The 26,072-nt window shown below is 36.9% G+C and overlaps 1 protein-coding gene across 7 annotated transcripts in view; it reads left to right on the forward strand.

Annotated features, from left to right (window-relative positions):
* Positions 1-26,072, forward strand: part of LOC142336168 (talin-1-like) — a 210,366-nt gene that overhangs the window by 133,025 nt on the left and 51,269 nt on the right. For 5 of the 7 annotated variants that reach the window (XM_075384782.1, XM_075384786.1, XM_075384784.1 and 2 more), the window contains 3 exons: positions 3,388-3,408; positions 12,853-13,053; positions 16,962-17,093. In XM_075384782.1, coding sequence (XP_075240897.1) covers positions 3,388-3,408; positions 12,853-13,053; positions 16,962-17,093 — 354 coding nt within the window. The remainder of the gene's footprint in view (positions 1-3,387; positions 3,409-12,852; positions 13,054-16,961; positions 17,094-26,072) is intronic. The other 2 variants (XM_075384783.1, XM_075384787.1) reach the window with 1 other exon arrangement.

Consider the following 26,072-nt stretch of genomic DNA (forward strand, 5'->3'; position numbering starts at 1 on the left):
ACCCATAAAGAAAAATTAATCTAGGCTACAGCCCCCTGAATTAAATTGCTCCGCCTGTCATTCGAGAGCAATTTTTCTGATGTTAGTCGATTAATTGCTCTTGAACGAAGTTCTTCGCAATTATTGTAAACGTGTTGGTCGTTTTTATGCAAATTTTCCGCTTGACCATTTTGCGCTTTTCTTCTAGAACATTCTTTGACTTCTCAACTCAGTGACTTTTTCACGCTTTCGTTCATCATTTTTGAGTGATCCCAATTGCTTTCACTCCGAAGTAAAGATTCTTGCTAATATAAAGTCGGTTACAGCAGAGAAAAAAACGGCCTGATAGCCGAGTGATCAGTGCATCTGGCTATGGATCGGGAGGGCAGTGGTTCGAATCCCGGTGGGTTCAAATGTTTTTCTCTCCACTTGTCGTTCGAGAGCAATTCTCCCGACATTATTGGTTTATGTTTAATAGCCGCCTCAGCTTCTCAGCCGGCTATTATAGCGCTCCTTTTTTACAATTCAAAGAATGCGCTGAGTTTTTTTTAAATATGTGTTCACACATTTTGCAATGACTTTGATCTTTCAAAACGGGATAAACAGGTAAAGCCCAGCGGGCATTAAGTTTCATTAGGGGCACAAAATGGGTTTTAGTAGTCCTTCAAGTGCTTATAGTGTTGCAGCTGCTGGAATGGCCTTAATTTAAGGTTAAAAGGTCATTTTTAGGACTTTGGGCTCAAAATGGTGCAATTTTTCATGTGTTTTGTGATTTTTTTGAGTTTTTTGTGTGATTAGTCTTTGGTTGAAGTTTTTTAAAAGTGATGAAGTCCTTTTGTGAGAGAAAATTGCTTGTTATGAACATTTTATGAGCTATATGTTTTGGTACTACAATCACAAATACAAAAAATGATAATAGTTTTTGCAATGTTTTCAGGTTTTTTTAAAATTTTTGTCATATTTTGAGTTTTTTTAGCCCTGGGTGTCAAGAAACCTCCTCTAGGGTTTGATAAAGGGTTTTTTGATAGATTACTGCATAGTTTCTGGTGATAAAGAAATCGTTTTCAACTTTCTGCCATCATGAATATTAGCATTTTTAGATCAAAAAATGCAATTTTTTTTCACATTTTTTGACATTATTCAAGTTGTTCGAGTCCGACAGGGGCCAGAAAAACTCGTTAGGGTTTGGATAATAAGTTACTGAAAAATTTTATGTTGTCATGGAATAGGTTTCAACTTTTGAATATTACAAATTTTAGCAATTTTTTGACAAAATTCGCATTTTTTTCAGGTTTTTGAAAATTTTCATTTTTCATTTTTTTCTGTTTCAGGGACAAGGCAATCTCCTTTGAGGTTTGTTAATAGGGCACCGAATAGTTCCTATTAACAATGGATTGGTTTTTAACCTTTTGATGTCTCGAAGTATAGCATTTTTTGGATAAAATTGCAATTTTTTTAAGGTTTCCTAAAGTTTTTGTCAGTATTTGATATTCATCCATTCTCAAGTGCGAGAAAACATATTCCACGTTCTGAAAAAGTTACTGCATGGTTTTCAGTTTCAATGGATTTGTTGTTAACAATTTAACCTTTCGAGTTTTAGAAGTTTTTTGATAGAATTTGCAATTTTTTTTCAAGTTTTTCAAAACATTTGTATTTTATGTTTTCTTTCCTCAGTAGCTGGGTAAACTCATCCAGGTTTTAATAGTATGTTATTTAAAAGTTGCTAGGGGGCTATTGAATGGCTTTCAGCATTTTAATAGCACGAATTTCAATTTTTTGAGGTCTGAAATTTTTTTCTAAAAATTATTGCCTATCGATCTATGAGCCAATGAGTTTTTAAAGGTTGGAATTGGGGTACTGGATAGCCTGTAGAGACACAGAAATGATTCTAAAGATATTTATATCACGATTTTTGGCAACATTTCCTGATAATTAGCAATTGATTTCTTTTTAAATTTTTTGGTCATTTTCGAGTTTATCGATCTTCAAGGGCCAATGATTATTTTTCAGGTCTTGCAGATATAATACTGGACCAATTTCAGAAACAAAATTTGGTTTCGAACTCATTTTTGAAATGGGTATTTTTAAAGGGAAAAAATTTTGCCTTAGGTTTGAAAGCTTCAAGAGTTTTAGCAATGAGAATGTTCTTGTTTAGTTTTGATTATTTTAGATTCTCAATTTTTTGAAATAATTTTTGTGTTCTGGCTGGCATCGTTCAATTGATCGTCTGGTCAGGTAGAGTACCTTTGAGTTTTTCATTCAATTCTTTGAATTGTTTTTCAGGACTTGTCCTGCTATGATTTTTTACTTCGTCGAATAAAAAATTTTTGCTTTACCTTAGTGCCCATGTTGTTCAACATTTTGCGTGAAATCTTTTTGACTTCTCTAGTCTAGTTTCTCTCTTCTCTCATTCTGCTCAAATTGCTGTTAGACAGCAGCTGCTCAGCAAAGCAATTCAAAATGAACAGAGCCAGTATTAAAAAACGAAATCAGAAATAGAAACGGGATAAAGCCCGATTTTAGATGTCCGTTACTCGAACTTTGTTCTTAGTTATCATCTCTAATGCTTGTTGGTAGTGATACTAACCCCTGTGTTGTCTGACTACGAAACAGGAGTATGTTCAGCTCCAAGTAGACATCAAAATAGTTCGCACTTTAAAATTTTTTGTACGAAAATCATTTTCACTAGTTTTTTCCCTTTCAATTCCAATCTTGGTTATGGGAATCTACGGCGGCTATTTTCCGGCAATCTGCCGGGTTTTTTGTTTAATTTATCAAAAATTAAATATCAGCCTATTCGTTGTAAGCTCAATTGACTATTTTTTAATATACCATTGAAGCTCTCCATTTTACATTATTTTTCTGTCCTCGTTGTGTAATCAACATACATGAAACATTATTTGACAAAATGTTCAAAAAATCCACACGGAGAACGGAACCCCGCAATTCAAAATTGAGGCAATTTTGAAATTAACACTGTTAATTGCTTTCAAACGCAGTTTAGCAACTATTTTAGTCCTGTAGTCTTTTTTAATGCAATTTTTTGCCTGACCGATTTTTGGTCTGACTCATTGACTCTTCGTCCTCAAAAAAAGGTATAAATAGGCAACGCCCGAAGGGCATTAAGGGCTCTTAGAGCCTTTCAGCTTACTAGACATAAATTCAGGGTGTGAAAGGCGGTTCTTAGAGTTTACCCCCCCCCCCCCCCCCCCATTCATTCCCTCACCTCCATCAGCCCCAAACCCTCCTCCACCACGTGCTCCCCTGCCGCGCTCAACCCATGCTCCTTCAATTTAGCTTAAACTGGCTGCACTAAACAGTAGCTAGCTACTGACAAAGCCAAACGCTCGTTAGTGCCGGAGCGATGATTCTCGTACCCTTTTAAATTGTTGATGGCTGTGAATGTAGGGGTTAGAAGAACGCAAAAAGGTAACTTTTAATACATCAGCACTTCTCTTTTGCGCTATTGTACACACAAGGTCTGATTTGTCTTGTTATCATCAATAAATCTGAATTGGTAAAAGAGACATGCTAATTATGGGTAAAAATATCTGTGTGACTGTGATCTGCAATTCGCTGGAACATCAAGCAGTAAACTACTGGTTAACGTTGAAGCACCAAATGTCGAAGATTATATGACAAAAAATAATGCTTTAATTGTGACTATTTAAGAGCTGATAAAACATTATCTTGGAAATTACATTGCTTTGGATTGGTGCTGAAAATCGAAGACTTGAGTTATGCATCTCATGAAATTGATTAATTAGCCAGGGGTGCAATTTCATTTAAACTTAAAATTGTTGAGATGATATTTTTGTGAATGCTGAGCTGTGATTGATGTCTTCGTAAAGTTTAGGTGTCCTTGTTATCTGGTTATATAGTTATTTCCCATTTTTGAAGCCGCCGACAGCCTCTCAACGGCTAGTTTTTAGACAATCTCCTTTTTTGCAATTAAAAGATTTCGAATTGTATTGGGGGCGCTGTTTTTTTAGGACTCGAAGAGGCGTTTTGGTTTTTTGTTTTTTAATAAGTAAGCAAGTAAAGAAGTTCAGGGATTGAATGAAGTTTGAAAAAGTTGTTTCAGTGATCAAATTCGAAGAGTGAAGAAATAAAAGAGTGGTTATTTTGTTCATACCTTTAGAAAGAGAGCAAAACGTAGATGTGAAAAGAATATTCTCACGTGTTTCTTGGTGTGTTTTTTGGTTTTAGGTTTTTATGTTGTCTAACAGGTTATTGTTGACAAAAGTATTAATACTCAGAACTCTTTCGATACCTTTTTGTCAATAACGCAATAACGGGAATTAAACGGTAATTTGAAGTTTTCCAACTATTTTGCTGATTTGTAGTCTTTTTGCGATTTTCGGCGCGTTGTATCGTTTTAATTAAATTTATTGGTAAATGAATTAAATCCTCATGCGTGTAGGCTCCTCTGTTTGCTACAAAGGATACAAGTTTCTTTTGCTAAAAACTTGTGTCTGTCTATGCGATTTGACAAAAAATGGAAAAATTTTGCACATTTGTTCTCATTTTCTCCTTTTTTTCAAAAATAGAGATGTTTGTGAGCCCAATAGGGATGTTTGTAAGGTTTTTCTGTTATTTTGTGGTTGGTTCACTAGTTTTCATTGCATGAAAAAACGTTTTTTGTTTGGATGTGTACTTATACTACATGAAAAATAAATTGATTTTTCCTAATTTCTTATGTTAATTTCGGCTAAATTGTTTTTTTCTTATTTAATATTGTTGTTTTCGCTGCATTGATGAGTTTGATGGATTTTGAAGTTTCCGAAGACAAGCACTGCCTCTGTTTGTGTTCGACTCTTGGCGGGTAAAGTTTTGGTTGCAGTGGTTTCTACTTAGTTATTTAACTTTTTTTTTAATTGCTCTCAAACGGAGTTTGTAGCAATTATATTAGTCATGTTGGTCTTTTTTATGCGATTTTTCGCTTAACCGATTTTTCGTTTGACCCTTTTGACTTTTCGTCCTCAAAAAAGGGATAACAGGTAGCTCTCAGCGAGCATTCAGTTTCTTTAGAGTTCCTTAGCCGCGTTCAGTAGTCCTTCAATTGCTTAGTGTGATGAAGCTCTACCAGGAAGGCCGTAGTTTAAGGTTAAAAGGTCATTTTTATGAGTTTTTGAGCGCAAAATGATGCAATTGTTTATCGTCATTTTTCAAATTTTTGGTTGGACCAGGCTAAAATTGAGTCTAGTTAAAGTTGATGAAGGTCTTTTTTGCAAGACATTATTTTTTATGAACTTTTTAAGTGCTATATTATTTGGTAATCCAAACACAAAAATTTATATTAATTCTAACATTTTTCTGAAATTTTTGTCAGTTTTTGAGTTATTAAGCTCTAGGTGTCAACGAACCTCCTCTAGGCTTTTAGAATAGAATACTTCTCAGTTTTCTGTGGTAATGGAATGGTTTTCAACATTTTAACATCGCCAACTGTAGTATTTTTTTCCACAAAACTTGCATTTTGTTTCAATTTTTTTTTACATTTACTGTCATTATTGCAGTTTTTCTGGAATCAGGTGCCAGAAAACCTCCTTAAAGATTTGATATTAAAATACTAAAAATTATTGGTTGGCCATGGAATAGTTCTCGATTTTTAATATCCCAAATTTTAGCAATTTTTTTTTAAATTTGCAATTTTCAACTTTTGAATTTTTTTGTCATTTTCTTAAGGTTTCTCCGTCCTCAAGAGCCAGGGACTGTCCTCTAAGATTTGATTATAGGTTATTGTATACTTGGAATTTTTTTTGACAAAACTTGAAATTTGACAAAACTTTCACTTTTTGACAAAACTTTCAATTTTGACAAAACTTGCAATTTTTCTCAATTTTTTTGACTTTTGTTGTCATTCAGATTTTTTAGCCTCAGGGTGAGCTTTAGGTTTGCTGGTAAGTCACTGAACTTTTTTTAGTTCTCATTCTTTTAATATCAATTTTAGCAATTTTTGATAAACCTGGCAATTTTCAAGTTTTTTAAAGAAATTATTGTCCAGCCTCAAGAACCCATGGAACCTCCTCTAGGGTTTGATAGTAGGTAACTGCATAGTTTCTAGATGTTGTAATTTTTCTCAGATTTTTATCACCAATTTATGCAACTTTTTTGAATTTCCTCATTTTTCCGTCAACAGGGGCCCAGGGACCTTCTCCGATGTTTGTTAATAAGCTGCTGCATAGTTTCTAGAGTTAATAGATTGATTATTTTTTATTGACTCGCGTTTTAGCAACTTAAATTTTTAATTTTTCGAAAATTTATTATCATCTTCCAAGTTTGTGAATGTTTATGAGCCAGTAAAACTATTTAAGGCTTGCAATTGGGATACTGGATCGTCACTTGAGACAATGAAATGGTTATGAAGATCTTAATATCACGAATGTAAGCAAGATTTTGCTAACATTTGCCATTGTTTTTAAATGTTTGAACGTTTTTGTCCTTTTCTGAGTTTAACAATCATTACTGGTCGACGAAACTTTTTAAGTCTTGCAGATGGATTACATGACCAAAATCCAGAGACAAAAACTGGTTTTCAATAATATTCACAGCGAAATGTGGATACGTTTTTGAATTTTGCACTTTCAGTTTTTTTCTACATGATTTAATCACTAACAAGGCTTGAAAACTGGAAGTTGCAGAGTCGAATCTCATCATGGAAAATATTGCTAGCTCTCTCTCTCTCTCTCTCTGTTGGTTGGGGTTTCTTCCTTTCTTTTTCTCGTTCACGTTTTATCTCTCGCACACTATCTCTCTCTCTCTCCTTCTTCACTCTTTTGTTGATGCGGCACTTCAGCTGCTGTTATGTGGCGTAATGTCATCATCTATTACCCTCAACTCACGCGCCGCTAAAGCTTGCCTCACTAAACTGTGGCTAGCTACTGACGAAACCAACCGCTCGCCGGTAGTTTGAGAACAACTCGCCCGATGTTAGTCGGTTATTTTTGTTTGTTTTGGGGAAAATTCTTGTGTGCTCAGAAAGTACTAATGAAAAATTAAGTTTAAATTTTAGCTTTAACTTTAACTTTAGGTTTAACCTTTGTAATGGAGTAGAGGAGTTTTTGTCTAGAGATTTTAATTAATTTCTCGTCAACTGCGCTGGTTGATACAACTGTATCCTGCTAGGACAAAAATATGGGGCCATTTTAGTATTTCAGTGACTTATAAGTATTTTCTTCAACATGAAACAGTAAATTATGAAGTTTCGAACTCTGTTGGTCTCAACATAATTAGGGTCATTCATGATTTCAATAAATCCCAGAAGTGATTTTTGATTTTGTTAGGAAATAAAAAATAATGGATACAATTTCCAAGTTCAAATAACTTTTTTGGAAGCCTTGTGTGTGATTCGGCTCAAATAAAAATGGTTCCATTTCGAAGGATAATATAGTGGTTGAAAAAGCAGTCTCTGTATAATGTTCAATCTTTAACCTGCATATGACACTAAGATTGGACTTAATTACTGTCCCATATGCTCGTTATCATTTAGTCTAACTGTTAACTAATGCTCTCCAAAGAAAAAGAAGAAATAATTGTCCGGCAGCTAAATGATTGGTTCTTGAACAAACAGTGTGAAAGATTTGCAGTATCTGAAAATAATTTTTGAAAATTTAAATAATTTTATGAGGAATGAAAGTTAGTGAAGCTGTATTTTATAAAAAAACTGCTTTTGATAATCAACTAAGACATTTATTGTATATGAATCTGCTGCAGTGAAATCCGGAAAGTTCTACAGTTTCGATATGTAGATTTTGGTGGAATTTCCCTGGTGGAGTTGATTAAAAGTTGTGATGCTTATAAACAGTGCATTGATATTTCCTTTTTTCCGTTTATTTGAAGTGTCCCTCCGCTAAGAAAAAATAAGTCTACCGCTTGACTAGGGGAATGTTTTGCAGTAAGATGTCATTTGTTTTGCAGTAAGACAGGGAGAAACAGGGACAAATTTTGGACAATGTAGGACTTAAGTCTCTGGCTCAGGCTAAAAATGCTTTGAAGGGCGAATTTACCTCTTTTCCAGTTGGGTGATGTCAGCTCTATTATAATTGTGAGTGGCTGCGCATCATGTTACGACCTGACAGATACATAGGGGATAAATATTTGCGCTTTCATGCAGACCCTTTCAGGTTGTTTTGTATGTTTCATTATAGTTGATATTTGTTTCTTTTCACAGTAGTTCGAAGCATTTTTTAATCTTGGTTCTGTTTTTCAATTTTTCTTTTGATTGTGAGCTGTACCAAGGATGTTTTTGACCTTCTTGGTCGGCATGCTCCTGAGTTTCTGCAGCAATGTTTTTCCATTTTTTTGCTTATTGTCCTTCAATCGTCATCAAACTAAAATTGTCTCTGTCATTTAATTCACGTACGTTGCAATAATAAACAGGCTGGTAATCGGAGGAAAAAGTTAACAAAATATGGACGCAATTTGAGGCAATTTTGTTCCTCTCATTTATATTGCGGTGCGATTATGCACGCTGTACACCCGGAAAATTGAAATTTTGTCAGTTAGCTGCTGCTATTGCTAGAATTTTTTCTCAAATGTTGGAACGTCAATTTGTGCAACGTCATTGTGGGAACGTCAACGACTTAAACCTGAAATGTGCGTTCTTCGTCAACGGCAAAATAAAGACGCAGTTGAAAACGGTAAATGCCGATAAAACTATGTTGTCCTTTTTTTGCGTGTCCAACCAGGTGCCATCAAATGTTTTTCTCGTTCTATATCGCGGTTTTGTTTCTTCTTTGTTTTTGCATATTGAGCAATTTGGACCTTTTAAAGCTTTTGTCTCCATTACAATCTGTTCCCGTGAAGGCACCTTCACAAACTTTCTCCTTGAAAGTTGCGCTAGCGCTATTGGGTTCAGACTGTGCATTTGAGTTGCGTAGATTTTTGCTGAAATAGTATATAGTGGTTGAAATCACCATTATTGCTAGAGGATTTTGGCGAGTGTTTAATGCTGCCTTTTGATGAGGTTCTTCTCCCAACTGATACATGTGGACTCTCCTTTTGATGGTCGCACATTGACATTTTCATTTTTATTTTAGCAGGACTTTCTAGTATTTCTACGGCATGCCGTGAACATGCGACGCTCTCGTTCATCAGTGTGGTTGACTTTCATCGATATGGTCTATGACTGCGAGATCTGCAAGTCGTTGTAAGTCTCATGAATCCTCACGATGTTTCTTTGGTTGGTTGGATTTTTCTGGATTGTAGAGCAATTTCTCCTTTGATCGGCTCCAGCATATCTGTTCCGTAACGTTTCTTCGGGGCCATTCAAGTTGTATCTTGTGTTTTCTGCAATCTGAAGATAAATGTTCAGGGAGGTGCCCGTAAAATGTAAATGGAGATATCGTGCATGTTGTTGGTTGGCTTCTGTTGTTCGGGAAACCGCAATGCCTGCTCGCAGTATGCATTCAAATTCTTGTCAGTTTTTAATAGCCGCCCTCATCTTTTCAGCCGGCTATTATAGCGCTCCTTTTTTTTACAATTCAAAGAATTTGAATTGTATTGGGGCGCTGTCTTTTTTTAATATCTGTTCACAAATTTTCATGATTTTTGAAGTCAAATTGGAGTAGTGATTTTGGTCACGCCGAAATAGGAAATGGAGCGAAAAAGCGAGTGGTTTTGCGGCGTGAATTTTTTCGCTCTAATTTTAAAGTAGAGTGAGAAAACGGTGTTTAAACAAAAATTCGCTTTCTCGCTAGTGGTTTTTTGTTCACATGCGGCAATTTCACTTTGATTTTTAATAGCCGCACAGCGATAGCTGGGGCTATTATTGGCCTTCTCTTGGTTTTTTTTTATTTCGTCGTCATGATTTTTGTTACGACCATATGACGTCACAGCCACTTTTTGTTCATTCGTTCATGCAATTTCAAATGAATTGCATTTGTGACGTCATTTTTCGCTCTTAGTGGAGCGAGTTTTTTTGTTCATTTGCGTGATTAAATTTTTGGTCACACTTGACTTACCTCACTCTCAAAAATGACTTCCTCACTTTGAAATTGACTTTTATTTACTTTAATTCAAAGAGATAAGGTCAAATGGGTATGTGTCACTCTAAATGAAGGTTATTTGAGATCAGCTAATAGAGGCAGCAATAACTTATACAGGTTTTTAATCAAAATATAACAGATCAGCCTTCAATGAAAAGACCAATTTTTTAGTCTGTCTTTTTTACTGTTTTTTTAGACTGCCGGTCTACGAATCTATTGCGGCTATTTTCTGGCAATCTGCCAGCTATGTTTACTGTTTTTTTCGATTTTTTGGATTGGATTTTTTTTCTAAATGGTTTTCCCAATCCATTCATAGTCCGTTCTAGGTTTAGTTTTCTGTTTAGTCAATGAAAATTCTTTGAGTTGTACGTCAGGACTTGTCCTGCTATGTTTTTTTACTTCGTCGAACAAAGAAATGTTTCGCTTTACCTCATTTTGCCGGTCTTTCAACATTTTGCGTGAAATCTTTTTGACTTCTCTAGGCTAGTTTCTCTCTTCTCTCATTCTGCTAAAAGTGATTTTCAACATCAGTTGCTCAGCAAAGCAATTCAAAAGGAACAGAGTCAGTATAAAAAATGAAGTCAGAAATAGAAACGGGATAAACCCATAAAGCCGAATTTTAGATGCGCGCTATTTGAACGTCGTTCCTATAGGTCTTAGTTACCATCTCTTATGTTTATTGGTATTGATAGTAGCCCTTGTATTCTCTCTCTAAGAAACAGAAGTATGTTCAACGACGAAATGCCATCAAAATAAATCGGACTTAAAAAATGTTTTTGTACAAAAATCTTTTTTTTTCAATATCTTCTCTTTCAATCCCAATCATGCTTATTGGAATCAACGGCGGCTTTTTTCCGGCAATCTGCCGGGTATGTTTATTAATAGCCGCGTCAGCAATTACAGGTGGCTATTATTGCGCTCCTAATTTTTTTACAATTCAAAGAATTTGAATTGTATTGGAGGGCTATGTTTTTTTAGATCTGTTCACACATTTTTCTTGATTTTTGAAGTCAAATTGGAGTAGTGATGTTGGTCATGCCGAAACAGGAAATTGGACGAAAAAGCGTGTGGTTTTGCGGCGTGAAATTTTTTCGCTCTAATTTTAAAGGAGAGTGAGAAAACGGTGTTGGAACAAAATTTCGCTTTTTCGCTAGTCGTTTTTTTGTTCGTATGCGGCAGTTTCACTTTGATTTCTCCTGTTTTTTGATTTTCCGACGGATTTTTTTCTAATGGCTTTTACAATCCATTCATAGTTCATTCATGCGGCATTTTGCACTGATTTTGTTTTAATAAATTTTTTGATCTGATTTTTTTAGAAATGGTTTTCTCATTTCATTCATATTCCTTTCTAGGTCTAGTTTTTTGTTTAGTCAATGAAAATTGTTTGAATTGTACGTCAGGATTTGTCCTGCTATGTGTTTTTACTCCGTCTAACAGGTTTTTGTTTTGTCTTACCCTGACTTCTTGGAATTGACTTTTTCAATTACTTCAGTGACTTCTACTGCTTTGCAGTTAAAATTTGTGTTCGTGACCTCATTTCTGCTTTTAGGTCAATTGCATGACTTTCCTCACTCAAAAGTGACTTCTGAACTCACTTATGGAAATTTAAATTTTGTGAACATTTACTAATTAAAGGTCAATCAATAGTGTGCATCTAAATAGTGCCTAACTTATATGCCCTAATTCCTGAGTAATAGAGCCTTGAGTTTTAATATGGAATATTAATTTCGAAAAAGCTCCATTAGCGTTTTTCCTTGCAGAGCAAATGTGTCTCATAAGAATGACAGTCCGAATCTAACCCAAAAAGCAGGTGGTCATTCTTATTTCTTTAGTTGTTTCAATTCGTGGTAGGCCACAAGCGTCTATCGCGGCTATTTTCCGGCAATCTGCCGGCTATGTTCTGATATTCCTTGTAATGTTTTCATATTAATATGGGGGTGGAGTGGGTCCTGCCATTACTTGAACTTGCAAATCGATGCTGAGTTGCCAACTATCGTTGCCAAAAATTTGTTCGAGTTATGGGGTGTTGGTTTGTATATTTTTGTTGTGCTGTGTGTTTTCTTGTTCCGCTCTAAGATTCAATTCAATTAAACCAAGTTTTAACTGAGAATACAAGATTATTAATTGCTCTCGTCGAGAAGCAATTATTGTAAACGTGTGTCTGTATGTAAAATTTTCGCCTGACCGTTTTGACTTTTCGAGTGACTTTTACGCCCTTGACTTTTGCGTTTCGCGTGATCTAAATTTCTCTCTCAACCACAATTTCAAGCAGCTGAACTCAATTGGCGGCAATTTAATACTAAAAGTCAAATGCCAAGTAAAACTTATACTAGCCCATGTGTGGTCTCACTATGAAACAGGAGTACGTTCGGCTCTAAAATGACATCAAAATAGTTCGCACTTTAATATTGATAGTTTTTTTCTCGTCTTTCAATCCAAATCTTGGTTATGGGAATCAATGGCGGCTATTTTCCGGCAATCTACCGGGTATGTTTAATAATTACAAAGTACGTGGGATAGATTTATACAATCATAGCGCAAATTTCAACCAATCAGACCGTCTCATGAAGAGACTAATACTTCTTAATCCGTTTCTCAAAGCAAATAAGCATTGACCTGTCGTTTCAGACCATGGAATGCAATCTGTTTGTTTTGTTTTGATTTTTCAGTTCTAAGATACTAATGCCATTTTGGACAAATGTTTGGCCCATTTTTGTTATGCTGACTGTCTCAAATCAGGCGTTAAATATCACTATTCAGAGGATAACTTGTATTGTCTCAGTGAATTTAAATGTTTGCCAGCTCTTGTCATCTCCTGAAGCGCTGAAGATTGTTAAATTCAAGATCATTATAAAAGCAAAAATTTACAAGTTTTTTCTGTGCACAGGTGAACAAGACGAGGTGGTGAAGGCACTTCAGAACGAGATTGGCATGCTGGGAATCCATTGCAAAGAGAGAGTGGTCCTGTCTGAGGTTATTCTCAAGTCGCCCTATGACAGACACGCAAAACAGGAATTCCATAGTAACTCTGGTGTAATCCGGGACACTGTCAAGAACATCAACCAACTCATTGAACAGCTTTGGACAGGTAGTAGTTTGAAATAATGAAGAAAAGGAATCATTATGCAACTTGCTTTTTGGAAATGCCTAGCTGAATTGCGCACAATGGCCTCTGTACTTTTAATGTAGTTATTATAGCTGCGAAGGTGTAAGCTGGGCGTAGCTGTATTGCGGTGCTCTTGGTCTTTAATTCCGATTCGAAGAGGAGTATTGGTTTTCTCGAGGTTCTTGAGGTGGAAAACGGTGTTTTGGCGTAAAAGCGGTAAGGACTAAAATTTCCCTGTAAGCTATTTGATCATGCACTGCGTTCAGTGAATGACTTTGAAGAGTGTTTTGAGCGAATGGGATATATTGACATAGTTTTGTGGTTTAATTTGGTTTTTTTCCGGCATAATTTTTGATTGATGCTTCATTATTATGATACTCTAAAATTGATGTCGCAAATTTTTGATAGCCTAAAAATGTGTTACAAGTGCAAAACGGGCACATAATTTCTTAGTTAATTTTTGGCGTTTTTTAATAATTTCTTTTTAATTGCTCTCGAACGAAGTTCGAGGCAATTGTTTTACACATGTGTATCTTTTTATGCAAAATGCTTGCTTGAACGTTTTTGAGCTTTTTAGAACCTTCTGACTTCTCAAATGACTTTTTCACGCTTCACTTCTTCATTTTTTTGAGATCTCAATTGAAATTGTTCTCATCGTTTGCTGCTAATGTAAGTGATTGTGAGCGGTTGAGGATCAAAGTCACTGTAGCTTAGTGATAAAGTTTTCAGACTGCTATCCTGAAAGTCGCGAGTTCGAAACCTCATGAGGAACAAGTTTTTGCACCCATATAATTTCTCGGCTAAATTAAATTGCCCCAGCATGTCGTTCGAGAGCAATTGATCCGACGTTCGTCTGTTTGTTTTGATCTTTGAGAATACTTTTTTCTGAAAAATCTGTTCATATGGTAATGTCCCTTGGACAGTTCATGCATTGAACAACTCTTTTTAACGTGAGGTATTTTTGTTTTACAAAATGTTGCTCAATAATCTGACTTTCCTTGTTTCTGTCCAGTTTTTCCAAGTTTTTTGTTTGTTTTTCGGTTTTATTTAACTACACAAACTCTTTCCGTGCGGAATCAGAGATTTATGACTCCGTGGTCATGGTGCGTTATTGTTTACTATCATGGTCATTGCGTGGTCATGGTGTGTTATCAACAATCATTTTTTAAAACATTTTGTGGCGTTAAGTGTTTGAACGTAAGCGAAAATGTCATGATTACAAAATATTAGCTTCTCGGTTCTGAATCTTATTTTGAACTTTTTTAAATTTATGCAGTAGGATGCATGCTACGTAATGCTTGAAAATGAAGTTTCCTTTTTCTGTTCATTTGTTTTGCAATTTGATTGCAATATTGTGCAGCACAGAGAACTTGCTAGAAGCATTTTTCTAAATCCTGACTGATTTTCATTTTCTTCAAGTTTTCCTGGAGCTGGGTTTTGGCGAGAAACAATTTTTTGCTTTTGAGTTGCATTGTTTCCTTGGTCTCTTTAATAGCCGCGTCAGCAATTCCAGACGGCTATAATTGCGCTCCTAGTTTTTTACTTCGTCTAACAGATTTTTGTTTAGTCTTACCCTGGCTTTTTCAATGACTGCAGTGACTTCTACAAAATTTTTCTGCGTGACGTCATTTCTGCTTTTAGGTCGATTGCGTGACTTACCTTAATAAAAAAAAATGACTTCTGAACTCACTTATGGAACTTTATTTTATGAACATTTACTAGTTAAAGATCAATAGTGTGCATCTAAGTAGTGCCAAACTTATATGCCCTAATTCTTGAGTTTGTCTTGAGTTCGAAAATCATTCGAAAATCAATATTGAAAAAGTTCTTTTATGGCTTTTTCCTTATAGACAGTATTTATATCATAAAAATGACAGTACGTATCTAACCCAAAAAATCTAGTGGTCTACTAAAGGACTTTTGGTCAATGTGCCTATCTTGTTTCTTTAGTTGTTTCAATTCATGGAAGGCCACAATCGTCTATCGCGGCTATTTTCCGCTAATCTGCCGGCTATGTTTCATGATATTTTTGTTTTGCAATAGATTGATTTCTTTTTGTCTGTTAATCATTCCAACATAAAAGAAGTGTATCTTATTTTCATCTTGATTGCTAGGTGCCCTAAATGTTTTCTTGGGTCCTAAGTTTTTGTTTTCTTTTACTGGATAGTTGAATTCGCTTTCTGAGAATTTTATCTGACTAATGCTTTCGCAAAGTGTTGGTTGGGTCTCTAGAGTTTATTATTATTTCGGAGTTCTCAGTTTTTAAGACTATTATCATGAGTTTTTTCATAGCAATTTTTAGCACTGTTAGATTTCTATTTGATATTTTGTCCATCTTAAAATGATTTTTGCTTTTTTTAATTGCTCTTGCACGAAGTTCATAGCAATTATTGTAAACCTGTGTGTCTTTTTTATGCAAAATTTTTGCTTGACCGTTTTGACTTTTCGAGTGTCTTCTACGCCCTTGACCATTTGCATTTCGCGCGATCTAAAATTCTCTCAATCACAATTTCAAGCAGCTGAACTCAATTGGCGGCAATTTAATACTAAAAGTCAAATGAAAAGTGCGCCGAAACTGGCGCCATTTTAAACATAGGTTCCCACCCCCCCCCCCCCCCCCCGCCCCCCGACTGAAGCAGGCTGTAATTGATTAGCTTTTGATCACGTTTTTCGTTTTACGTGAGTCACGCTTGGCTTCTGACTTACCTCACTCACTGTTCCAACTGAATGAATTTAAATTTCCTTCAATCATTGAATTAAGTAATGTAGTGAATGCGGTCAAAGTCAAAGGAGCAAAATCAAAAGAAACGGGATAACATATAAAACCCGGTCATTACTTCATAGTGCATTAGGTTACCAAAGTTCTTTAAAGCGATTGCTAGCTGGCGTTAGTATTGTGCTTAATAGCGTTCAGTTTAGAAGCTGAATTAAATTTACGAATCTTTCCGAATATACAGAATTTGGACACCAAATAAGAACACTTTCACACAAAAAATTTTATCAATATATATCTCTTAATTTTTTCTTCTTCTGAAGCATTCACAATATGCGTCAAGCAGATCATCGGCGGCTATTTAGGGAAATTTGCCGGCTATGTTATTTGCTTGCATTCGACGTGAATGCGCAAGTAAAGTTTTCTCGTTTCGACGGGGTTTAACTTTGCCGAATTTTTAAATAACTCTCCTGAGGTAAAGAATAATTGTTTGCCGTCAAAAGATAGTAGTTTCAGCTGCAATTACGGTTTCTTCGGGAAGTACTGAGGCTTCAAGTTGGTTGCGAATTTCCTCCGTCTCTGTTCTTGTTTTTGTTCCGTCGTCTGACGCTTTGTTTTCGTTTTACATTTGTTCTCTTTCAGAACGTTTGGACTTTTCAGTAAATTTTGCACGCGTGATTTCGTGCCTTTTGCGTGACCGAAATTGCGTCTATTGAGAAATTGTTTTGCTAAAACAAATTCGATTGTAAGATTTATTACGCCGGAGATCGGGGGTTCGAACCTCCCCAGTGTCAGAACTGGGGAACAATAACCCAAGTTTTTCAGGTGGCGACATTAATATTTTTCCACTCATTTCTGCATCTGTTTTTGTCCATTACGGCACGCAAGTCTATTTCGCAGTTATTCAGCCAATGTGCCCTCTATGATTTTCTACTGTTCAAAGTTGTTATGCGCAGTATTCAAAACTATACTTAATGATATTACATGGCTTCTCATTGTGAAAAAGACGCCATGTCACTTTTCACGCTCAGCGATATCTTATGGCAAACTGAGTAAATTTGTAATTTCAAAACTGGAATACTTTAAATTTGTAATCCTTTAAATTGGAAAGGAACTAGTTGTCATTACTTTGTCGTTGTGGTGTATTTAACCATGAATGAACTTGGGGTATTTTCAGGTGTAAAGAGCTGTGACGATGCTATCCGTACGATTACAGCCATCATTGGAGATCCCTCATTCGCTATACTCTTCACTATCGGAGGAGTAACCACTCCAGCGGTTAACACTGACACTGAAGACACCTCCGCAGGTACAAAACAGTAGAATCATTTTAATTGCCCCCGAACAGGCAATTATTTGGGTCCTGTTGGTTTTGTTCATTTTTTTTTACCTGATCGATTTAGCTTATCGTGCTCAGAAATGGGATAACTTTTGTTTCTGAAGTCATTAAGACACTTCAGTGCCCCTAGAGTTTTACTAGTATCGAAGAATACGTTTCACCGAATCTTCTGCATGTGTATTTTCAATGTGTAATATAACTCATAGTATAACTTTGTGTCGCCATCATTTGCTCAGAACGTATATTGTGAGCGTTTCTCTATTACTTTAAGACTCTAGAATAAAAATAGTATTAAGTTACTAATCAAACGACAGAGCTTCGTGATCTACTGAATCCGTATCAAATGTCTTGAATGAGACTTATTTGTCAAGTTTTTTAGAATGGAGTTGTTATAGCGATGAATGTTGGATTTTTCGACTGACAATGTGCACGGAACTGTGCCTGGCGTGGTACAAACTATCAATCACATGCTCCAAAACCGTTTGCAATACTCCGTAAAGAAGTATAGTGAAAGGTAGCGGCAGGCGTACAGTTGTAATGAGCAAAGTTATGAAAAGTTTAATTTTTTTAATCTTGTTTTTGATGTTGAACTTTTGTGCTCACAGCCTAAAGTAGCAATTGGAATTTATATGCGTACATACACTTAGAGGATTTTTACGCATCTCCGAGTTTCACCCAGATAAGATTGGTCGCTGTCAATACGGAAATTTTTAATTGCTCTAAAATAATAGTTGCAATTATTTTAACAGCCGCAATGCGATAGCTTGGGCTATCATTGGCCTTCTCTTGGTTCTTTAACGACTTGTAGAAGAGTATTGGTTTTCTGAAGATTTGGTTTTCAGACGGCCTGTTGAAGCCTACATAATGTGAAATATTCGATTTGAATACAAAGTAATTTGATGTCGCACAATCTTAAGACACGTGCCGTTTGTAGAATCATTTTGACTTCTTCGACGTAAATTTACTTACTCTCTCAAACAACAAAGTGATTTTCAGTCTAATTTAAATTCAGTAATCAAGCATTTTGAACAAATAGTTAATCACGACAACATTTTGGTGCCGCGACCCGGGAAAAACCAGGAATGGAAACAGAAGTGCAAGTGTCAAAAACCCTTGAACCATTGAACTCTAGAGCAGCAAACACGGGAGTCGTAACAAAGAACGCTCCAGAGATTCAAAAGCTGCTGACCAAAGTGCAAGCTGGGACGTTCAGTGATGTCGATCTGGACACAGCCAACATCCTTCTTGAAACATCAGAAATTCGACGCAATCTCATCAAGGATCTCAATGAAAAAAATCATTGAAAAAACAGAGGACCGTGACGAGGCGATAGCAAAGGAAATGAAAGACTCCGATGAAATGTTCTTCCGAGCCCATCTCAAGCGAAGGAGCTACAAAAACTTGTGGCCCGCTTCAACCATCCTGACAGAACTGCCTCACCAGTCAATGGACCCCAGTATTCCAGACAGGCTACAAGCGGAATCAAGATTTCCAAATTTGATCTTCCTAAGTTTGGGGGAAGTACAAAGACTGGACGCCATTTCATGATAGCTTCATAGCAGCCGTGGACACCAATCACACATTGTCAGACGTTCAGAAGCCAAGCTACCTAAAGGGCTGCCTGCACGGTGAAGCTGCACAAGCCATTTCACACCTACCTCTTTCCAGTGGCAACTATGCAGTTGGATTCAAAATGCTAAAAGACAGATACGCAAACAAACGTCTAATTCTTCATTCACATCTCGACGCAATCTTCAACATACCCCGCATTCACCAAGAATCAGCGGAACAATTGAAGAAATTCATCATCGCGTTTGATGAAAACTGTCTTGCCCTGGAAGCATTAAATTTCAAGGTGCAACCTGATTACATGTGGGTTCACGTCTTGACAGAAAGGCTGGATCCTGCCTCCAGACGTCAATGGGAGGTGGAAAGCAGCGGTTCAACAGATCTGAAGTCAATCGATGAACTACGCAACTTCAATTGTAGAGTGCAAGCCCTCGAAGCACCAAACAACTACAAGGCAACAAACAATGAAAAGGTGGCAGAAAAGCAAGTCAATTATGCAGAAAGACGGCTTCAAAGCTACAAATCCTCACTTTCACAATGTGTTTGTTGCTCAGCCACTGATCATCAACTATATCAGTGTTCAAAATTTCTAGCAATGGACGTCAATGCAAGAAATGAACTTGTACGCAGAAACAAACTATGCTTTAACTGCATGAGGAAAGGCCATGGCACAAAAGATTGCAAATCAAAGGGGTCATGCAAGCAATGTGCGAGTTGACATAATTCACTTTTGCATGATGAACAAAGAACAGAGTACCGACCCAAAGTCACACAATGTAACGAATGATTGTCCTCGAAGTTCATCTTTCAACACAGTTCTCTTGCCAACAATCATGATACCCATCAAGCAACCAAATAACGAAATCATGTACTGTCGTGCAATGGTTGACAGTGGTGCACAAGTAAGTATGATCACACAGAGATGTACCCAATTTCTCGGACTTCCCAAACAACAATGCACAATATTCTCATAGTACCGGAAAACAAACCATTCAATGTTAAAGCGGTTGTCATGCCAAAATTGACTGATCTGCTACCAACAGAGCAGATTAATGTCAAATCATGCATTCAGATCAACACAGTGAAATGAGCTGATCCGAGTTTCAACACTCCAAAACAAGTTGACATCATTCTTGGCTCACACATTTTCGAAGACATCATCCTCGATGGCAAACGACAAGAATCTAATGTGCTTCATCTGCGAAACACAGTTTTCGGATGGACAGTTTCAGGACAAACTTTGGAAAAACTGTAAAGAACGCAAACAGCAGTTGTAGTTCTTCAAACAAACATTGATCTACGTTCCTTTTGGGAAACAGAGGAAGTTCCAATGTACAAACAACTTTCCCCGGAAGGACAGATCTGTGAACAGCATTTTACTCAGACAACAACGAGATCGAGATGGAAGATTTGTTGTGAAACTTCAACGCAGAAACTGGAAAGCTCGGTAACAGCTAAGACAAAGTCGAAAAACGGTTCTTCTCGCTCTGGAGACGACTCGAGAAGGACCCAGCATCTCAGAAACAATACCGTGATTTCATCAGGGAGTTTTTGGACATGAAGCATTTGGAAGAAGTTCCCCCAGAAGAGCTTCAAAGACCGGAAAGTTAAAGCTACTATATTCCTCATCATCACGTTCGAAAAGAAGATTCAACCACAACAAAGCTACGAGTGGTTGTCGATGCATCGGCTAAAAAAACGTATGGGTTGTCACTCAATGACTGCCTCATGGTTGGACAAACAGTGCAATTTGCACTTGACGAACATGAGAAGGACTTCCACATTATTTTTTGGAGTGATACACCGCAGGAACCAATCAAGAAAACCGAAATAGAAGAGATATGTTGCAATTTTTGTATGCTTCTCTACCAAAACAGTTCATATAGAAAAAGTCATCGATCTAACAAAAACTGATTGCATTTCTGCGCTGAAGTGATTCACACACAGAAGAGGACTGTTCCCGGACAAGGGTACGAACTTTATTGGTGCTCGAAATGATATCACGAATCTACAAACCCTCCTCGAAGGCAAAGAAACATATGATTCAATTTTAAACTATGTTTCGCAGCAAGGCATGGACTGGGTAACGATCCCCCCTCGTTCTCCACACTTCGAAGGATTATGGGAGGCGGCAGTTAAGCGAATGAAGCATCACCTCAGACGTGTAGTTGCCACAAAAATACCAACCATGGTGGAATTCAACACATACTTCGTACAAATAGAAGGAATTCTCAATTCCCGACCCCTAGGTGAGATGTCAAATGATCCCAATGATATCAAAGCGCTGACTCCAGACCACTTCGTCGTTGGAAAACCTCTCCTAGGATTCAACGAACGACGAAATCAGCCTCAAGAAAAAGAAAAATTACCAGAACGTTACAGACTGCTGAAACTGTCATCCTGGACATCATGGTCTAGAGACCATCTTGCATCCCTCCAAATCAGTAAGAAATGGTATCAAGGGGACTCAGGGATGGGGAAAGATAACCTATTACTCATTGCAGAATACAATCTACCAGCTTTGCAATGGAAACTTGGTCGAATCATCGAAACATACAGTTGGAACGACAACTTGATTCGAGTTGTCAAGCTTAAAACAACAAGTGGAGAGCTGATGCGACCAGTAGTGAAGCTCCGGAAGCTTCCACTCAACAGTTAAAATCCGCAAATTGAAAATCGAGTAGAAGAACCCAGTAAAGTAAAGGTTTCTACTTGATTATATTAAACTAGGAAAAGAGCCAATTTATTAGAAATTTTATACCATTTAATTGCAAAAATTTTCAAAGTTATGGAAGTTATTCAAAATTTTACTTCACCAGTAGCTACTTGGTACCAATATCAGCCCGCAGGCCAAATGGGCTCAGTTTTTATTAAGAATTCGAAAGATGACACATGTTTTCCCAAAAAGATTGAATTTTACGGTATTAAAAATCGCCCCCCCCCCCATTTAAACTGGCCACAAATATTAAGTTGTTACAGTGGATTAAATTCTTTTACAGGATGATTTACCCATATATAGGTCTTCCGAAATCAGTACTCAGTGTACGCTCACAGTCACTTATTTCAGAGTTATTCACGTATTTGTTTTGCTCTTACTCCTTTAACAAACATTTGACTGACTTAATTCCTAAAATTACTCAACATTTTTGCTCAAAATTTCATTCCATACACTACAATGATGTTTAATTATTGCTTAGGTACAACTAGCGAGCAACGAAAAGATGGTCTACTTAGTATACAAGAATAATTACCTTAACAGCAAGATGGCTTATATTGTTGGTTGAAGTACAACCTTCTCCTCTCTTCTTCATCTTTATCAGCCAGCAAGCTCGCAGACATCATTATACTCAACGAGCCATTATTCCCTTTATCGGGCAGTGTCAGAAAAGAGTGTGCAGCCAACCAGGGCAAGTGCAATGTTTCGCCAACTCGATGCTCAGCGAAGATAGTTCTTCTCAGCTCTTTGTCGGTATCATCAACCAAATCTTCAAGTGGATTACATAACCTGGTCTTCAAGCGAGCAAATTTTGACCTTTGGATAACAAACCAATTAAAACCAGCAAATAGCGTTGCAACGAGAGTCAAGGGTGGCACACCATCTACATGCCACGGTGCAAGAGTCCTGCCATCAGCCAGAATGAGGCCAGAATCATGGACATCAAAATCTGATTTCACCCAACATTGATGACCACCCTTCTCTTCCCTCTCCGTATAGTTGCGTGGATATACAGGCTCATACCTCAAGGAGCCAGAAAAGGTGGGACAGGGCTTCGCATCTTCCAAGCAAACGAATCGGTTCTCCAGACGACGCCAACAAGTTGCCTCAAGAAGTGCCCTCCTGTCGTTTTTGTCACTATACTGCATTACACTTTCCTTTACTACAAACGGCCCATCACGCTCTTCATTCAACTCGCTGTTATTTCCAACACACATCTCAACAAAGTTTGGGGACTTTTGGATCTTTTCCAAGAGTTGATCGACCCACTGAAAATTGGCACCGATACAAGACTTATTCACTCTTCTCGAACATCTACGACTACTCAGCATTGGATCTAAAAAGTTGACGATATGCTTCAAGGGAGGTGGAATGTTGAAGCCTACATAATGTGAAATATTCGATTTGAATACAAAGTAATTTGATGCCGCACAATTTAAAGACACGTGCCGTTTGTAGAATCATTTTGACTTCTTCGACGTAAAATTACTCACTCACTCAAAAAACAGTGATTTTCAGTCTAATTTAAATTCAGTAATCAAGCATTTTAAACAAATAGTTAATCACAACACGGCGTTTTCCCCTAAATGGGAAAGAGATTAAAATTGCCGTATGTACTCTTTTCATCTGAGTCATCTGTGCGAAAGAAATTTTTGATCGTGCGCTTCGATCAGTGAGTGAATTTCGGGCCGATTTTCGTCCAATTGGCCCTCTTTTGTTGCTTACAATTTTGGTTTTTTGTATGTGAACCTCTGAAATTGATACCACATTGTTTCTGGGGGTCGAATCATGCGTTTCAAATTCTAAAGTAGCACATAATTTTCAATTTTATCAATTACTAGAAAGTCTTTTTGTGCTCCGTCAGGGATTTTAGTTTTCTTTTTGATAATTGCATTGTTTTGTGGCGTTCAGCACCTGAAATTTAGCAAGCGTTGTTTTAAAATGTGTAAAGATTTTTTGCAAATTATTAAACTGCTTCCAATCTTTGAACTATGATTCTACTAGATCTATACAGGAGGATAGCTATATAATTTTTCTCTGTCTCGAAAGCTGAATAATGGAACATAATTGTTTTTCTACTTCGTTTTCTCCCTTTTGATTTTAAGCGTTTAAAGTTCAAAAACTAGTCTTTTTTTCTATGTTTTGTTTCTGGCACGTATCCTTCTATCATTATCCAAAAACCTCAAATTTATCAGCTCTGCTTTTATCAGTTGTTAACAAAATAATATTTTTTTAGATTTTGTTTGCAATTCATTTCGTTTAACATAGTGTGGCACTGAAAAATTGATAAAATTTAGCATTTTTGACTGACTATTATTTTCTTGCCAATATTATTGGTGTCTTAGTTTTGAGTTCTTTTTTGTTCTTTTGTCTTTGTGTTGATTAATGTACTTGCAATTGTTTCAACTCATTTTTCTATGATATCCCCGATAAGAGAGAAGTATAATTCATTTTTATCTTAATTGTAGTGACTCCAAAAATGAGAATTTGGTGTTTTTTGAGCCCTATGTTTTCGTCTTCCTTTTCTTTTTTAAATTTTCAGTTTAGTTATCGAGAATGTTACCTGCCTTATGCTTTCACATTGTACCTATTGGGTAGCACAGTTGAATGTGGGTTTTTTCAGGTTTGTATCAGGAGTTTTCATAATGGTTTGTAGCTTTTTGTGTTTTGAGCCCCTCGATGTTTGACTGTGCTAATTATTTGGACCCTTTTCAGCGTTACTGAGTGTTTTCAATAATCTTAAGTCTCTCGGTGTCAAGATTTCAATTGTTTTTTTGTCAACTTTTTCTGATGTTTTAAGTATGTTGGTTTTTTCTTGTTGTACTTGACTGATGTCGTAATTGTTTTATTTTAGTTTTGTCCCGTTAGGTAAATGCTCAAATCATTTTATTGGTGACGGTGCTGTAAGATTTATCATTTTTAATAGCCGCCCTCATCTTCTCAGCCGGCTATTATAGCGCTCCTATTTTTTTTTTTACTTCGTCGAATAAAAAAATGTTTCGCTTTACCTCATTTTGCCGCCTTTTCAACATTTTGCGTGAAATCTTTTTGACTTCTCTAGGCTAGTTTCTCTCTTCTCTCATTCTGCTAAAAGTGATTTTGAACATCAGTTGCTCAGCAAAGCAATTCAAAATGAACAGAGTTAGTACAAAAATGGATGTCAGAATTAGAAACGGGATAAACCCATAAAGCCCAATTTTAGATGCCCGCTATTTGAACGTCGTTCCTATAAGTCTTATTTACCATCTCTAATGCTTATTGTTATTGATGGTAGCCCCTGTAGCCTCTCTCTAAAACAGAAGTATGTTCAACCACGAAATGCCATCAAAATAAATCGGACTTAAAAAAATGTTTTTGTACAAAAATCTTTTTTTTTCAATATCTTCTGTTATTTCAATCCCAATCATGCTTATTGGAATCAACGGCGGCTATTTTCCGGCAATCTGCCGGGTATGTTTTAAAATTAAATCCGATGATGAAGAATTATTGTTTTCAGACAAACGGTGGTAGTTCCAGCTGTAATTACGGTTTCCCCTGTGAAGTTCTGACGCTTTGAGTCGCCTCCAGAATTCTTCCAGTTCTGTTTTTTGTCAATATCTTTACGACTCTTTGACGTCACTATCAGTTCAAATCTGCTTTTTCGCACATAAAATTCCAACTGAAATCCCTGCGTGGCGGCATTTTTCACTCTTGGTGGAGCAAGTTTTATTGTTCGATCAATTGATTAATTGCTCTCAAACGAAGTTTGTCGCAATTATACTAGTCCTCTGGTCTTTTTAAATACAATTTTTCGCTTGACCGATTTTTCATCTGACCCATTTGACTTTTCGTCCTCAAAAAAGGGGTAAACAGGTAGCAACCAGAGGGCATGTGCTCTTCGAGCCCTTGTGCTCGCTAGTCTTTATGTCTGCCTTTTACTGAAATTGTTTTGGAGACGTACACTCATGGTATGAAGGGCGGTCCTGAGATTTTAACACCCCCACTTTTCACCCCGCCCACCTGACTCCCCCACTCCCACTAATTCTGACCCTACACAGCGTTCAAGCCGTAAGGGCTCCGTGCAGCCAAAGACCCTCCCCCCACCGTTGCCCTTCCTCCGCTGTTCCCCCCCCCATCAGCCTTCCCCCCCCCCGCGATGCACAACTACCCCGCTCACCTAACGTCTTTTCAGTTAAGTTAAAGCTAGCCTCACTATAAGGTAGCTAGCTGCTGACAAAGCCATCCGCTCGCCGATCGTTGGAGAGCAATTCGCCCGACGTTAGTCGGTTATGTTTAAGTTTCTGGTCACCTGTGACGTACCTCTCTCAAAAATTACTTCCTCGCTTTAAAATTGACTTTTCCTTACTTTATTGCAAGGAGATAAGGTCCATCGATTTTTTGTCGCTCTGAATGAACGTTACTCAAGAGGAGCGAATAGAGCTCGCATTAAGTTATATAGATTCTTAATCAAAATCTAACATCTCGCATTCAATGAAAGAAGTTTCTTCTTTGGTCTGTGTTTTAATCTTTCTGAGACAGCAGTTCTACGAAGCTATTGCGGCTATTTTCTGGCAATCTGCTAGCTATGTTTTTTTTGCTTTTTGTTATACGTTTTTTGTACGCAACCAATTTTTCGTCCAATTGTTTTTCGTCTGACGGTCAATTTTAGTATGCCGTTCTGAGCT

Source organism: Convolutriloba macropyga, chromosome 3 (assembly GCF_964194025.1).
Source record: "Convolutriloba macropyga chromosome 3, txConMacr16.3, whole genome shotgun sequence".
Lineage (NCBI taxonomy): Eukaryota > Metazoa > Xenacoelomorpha > Acoela > Convolutidae > Convolutriloba > Convolutriloba macropyga.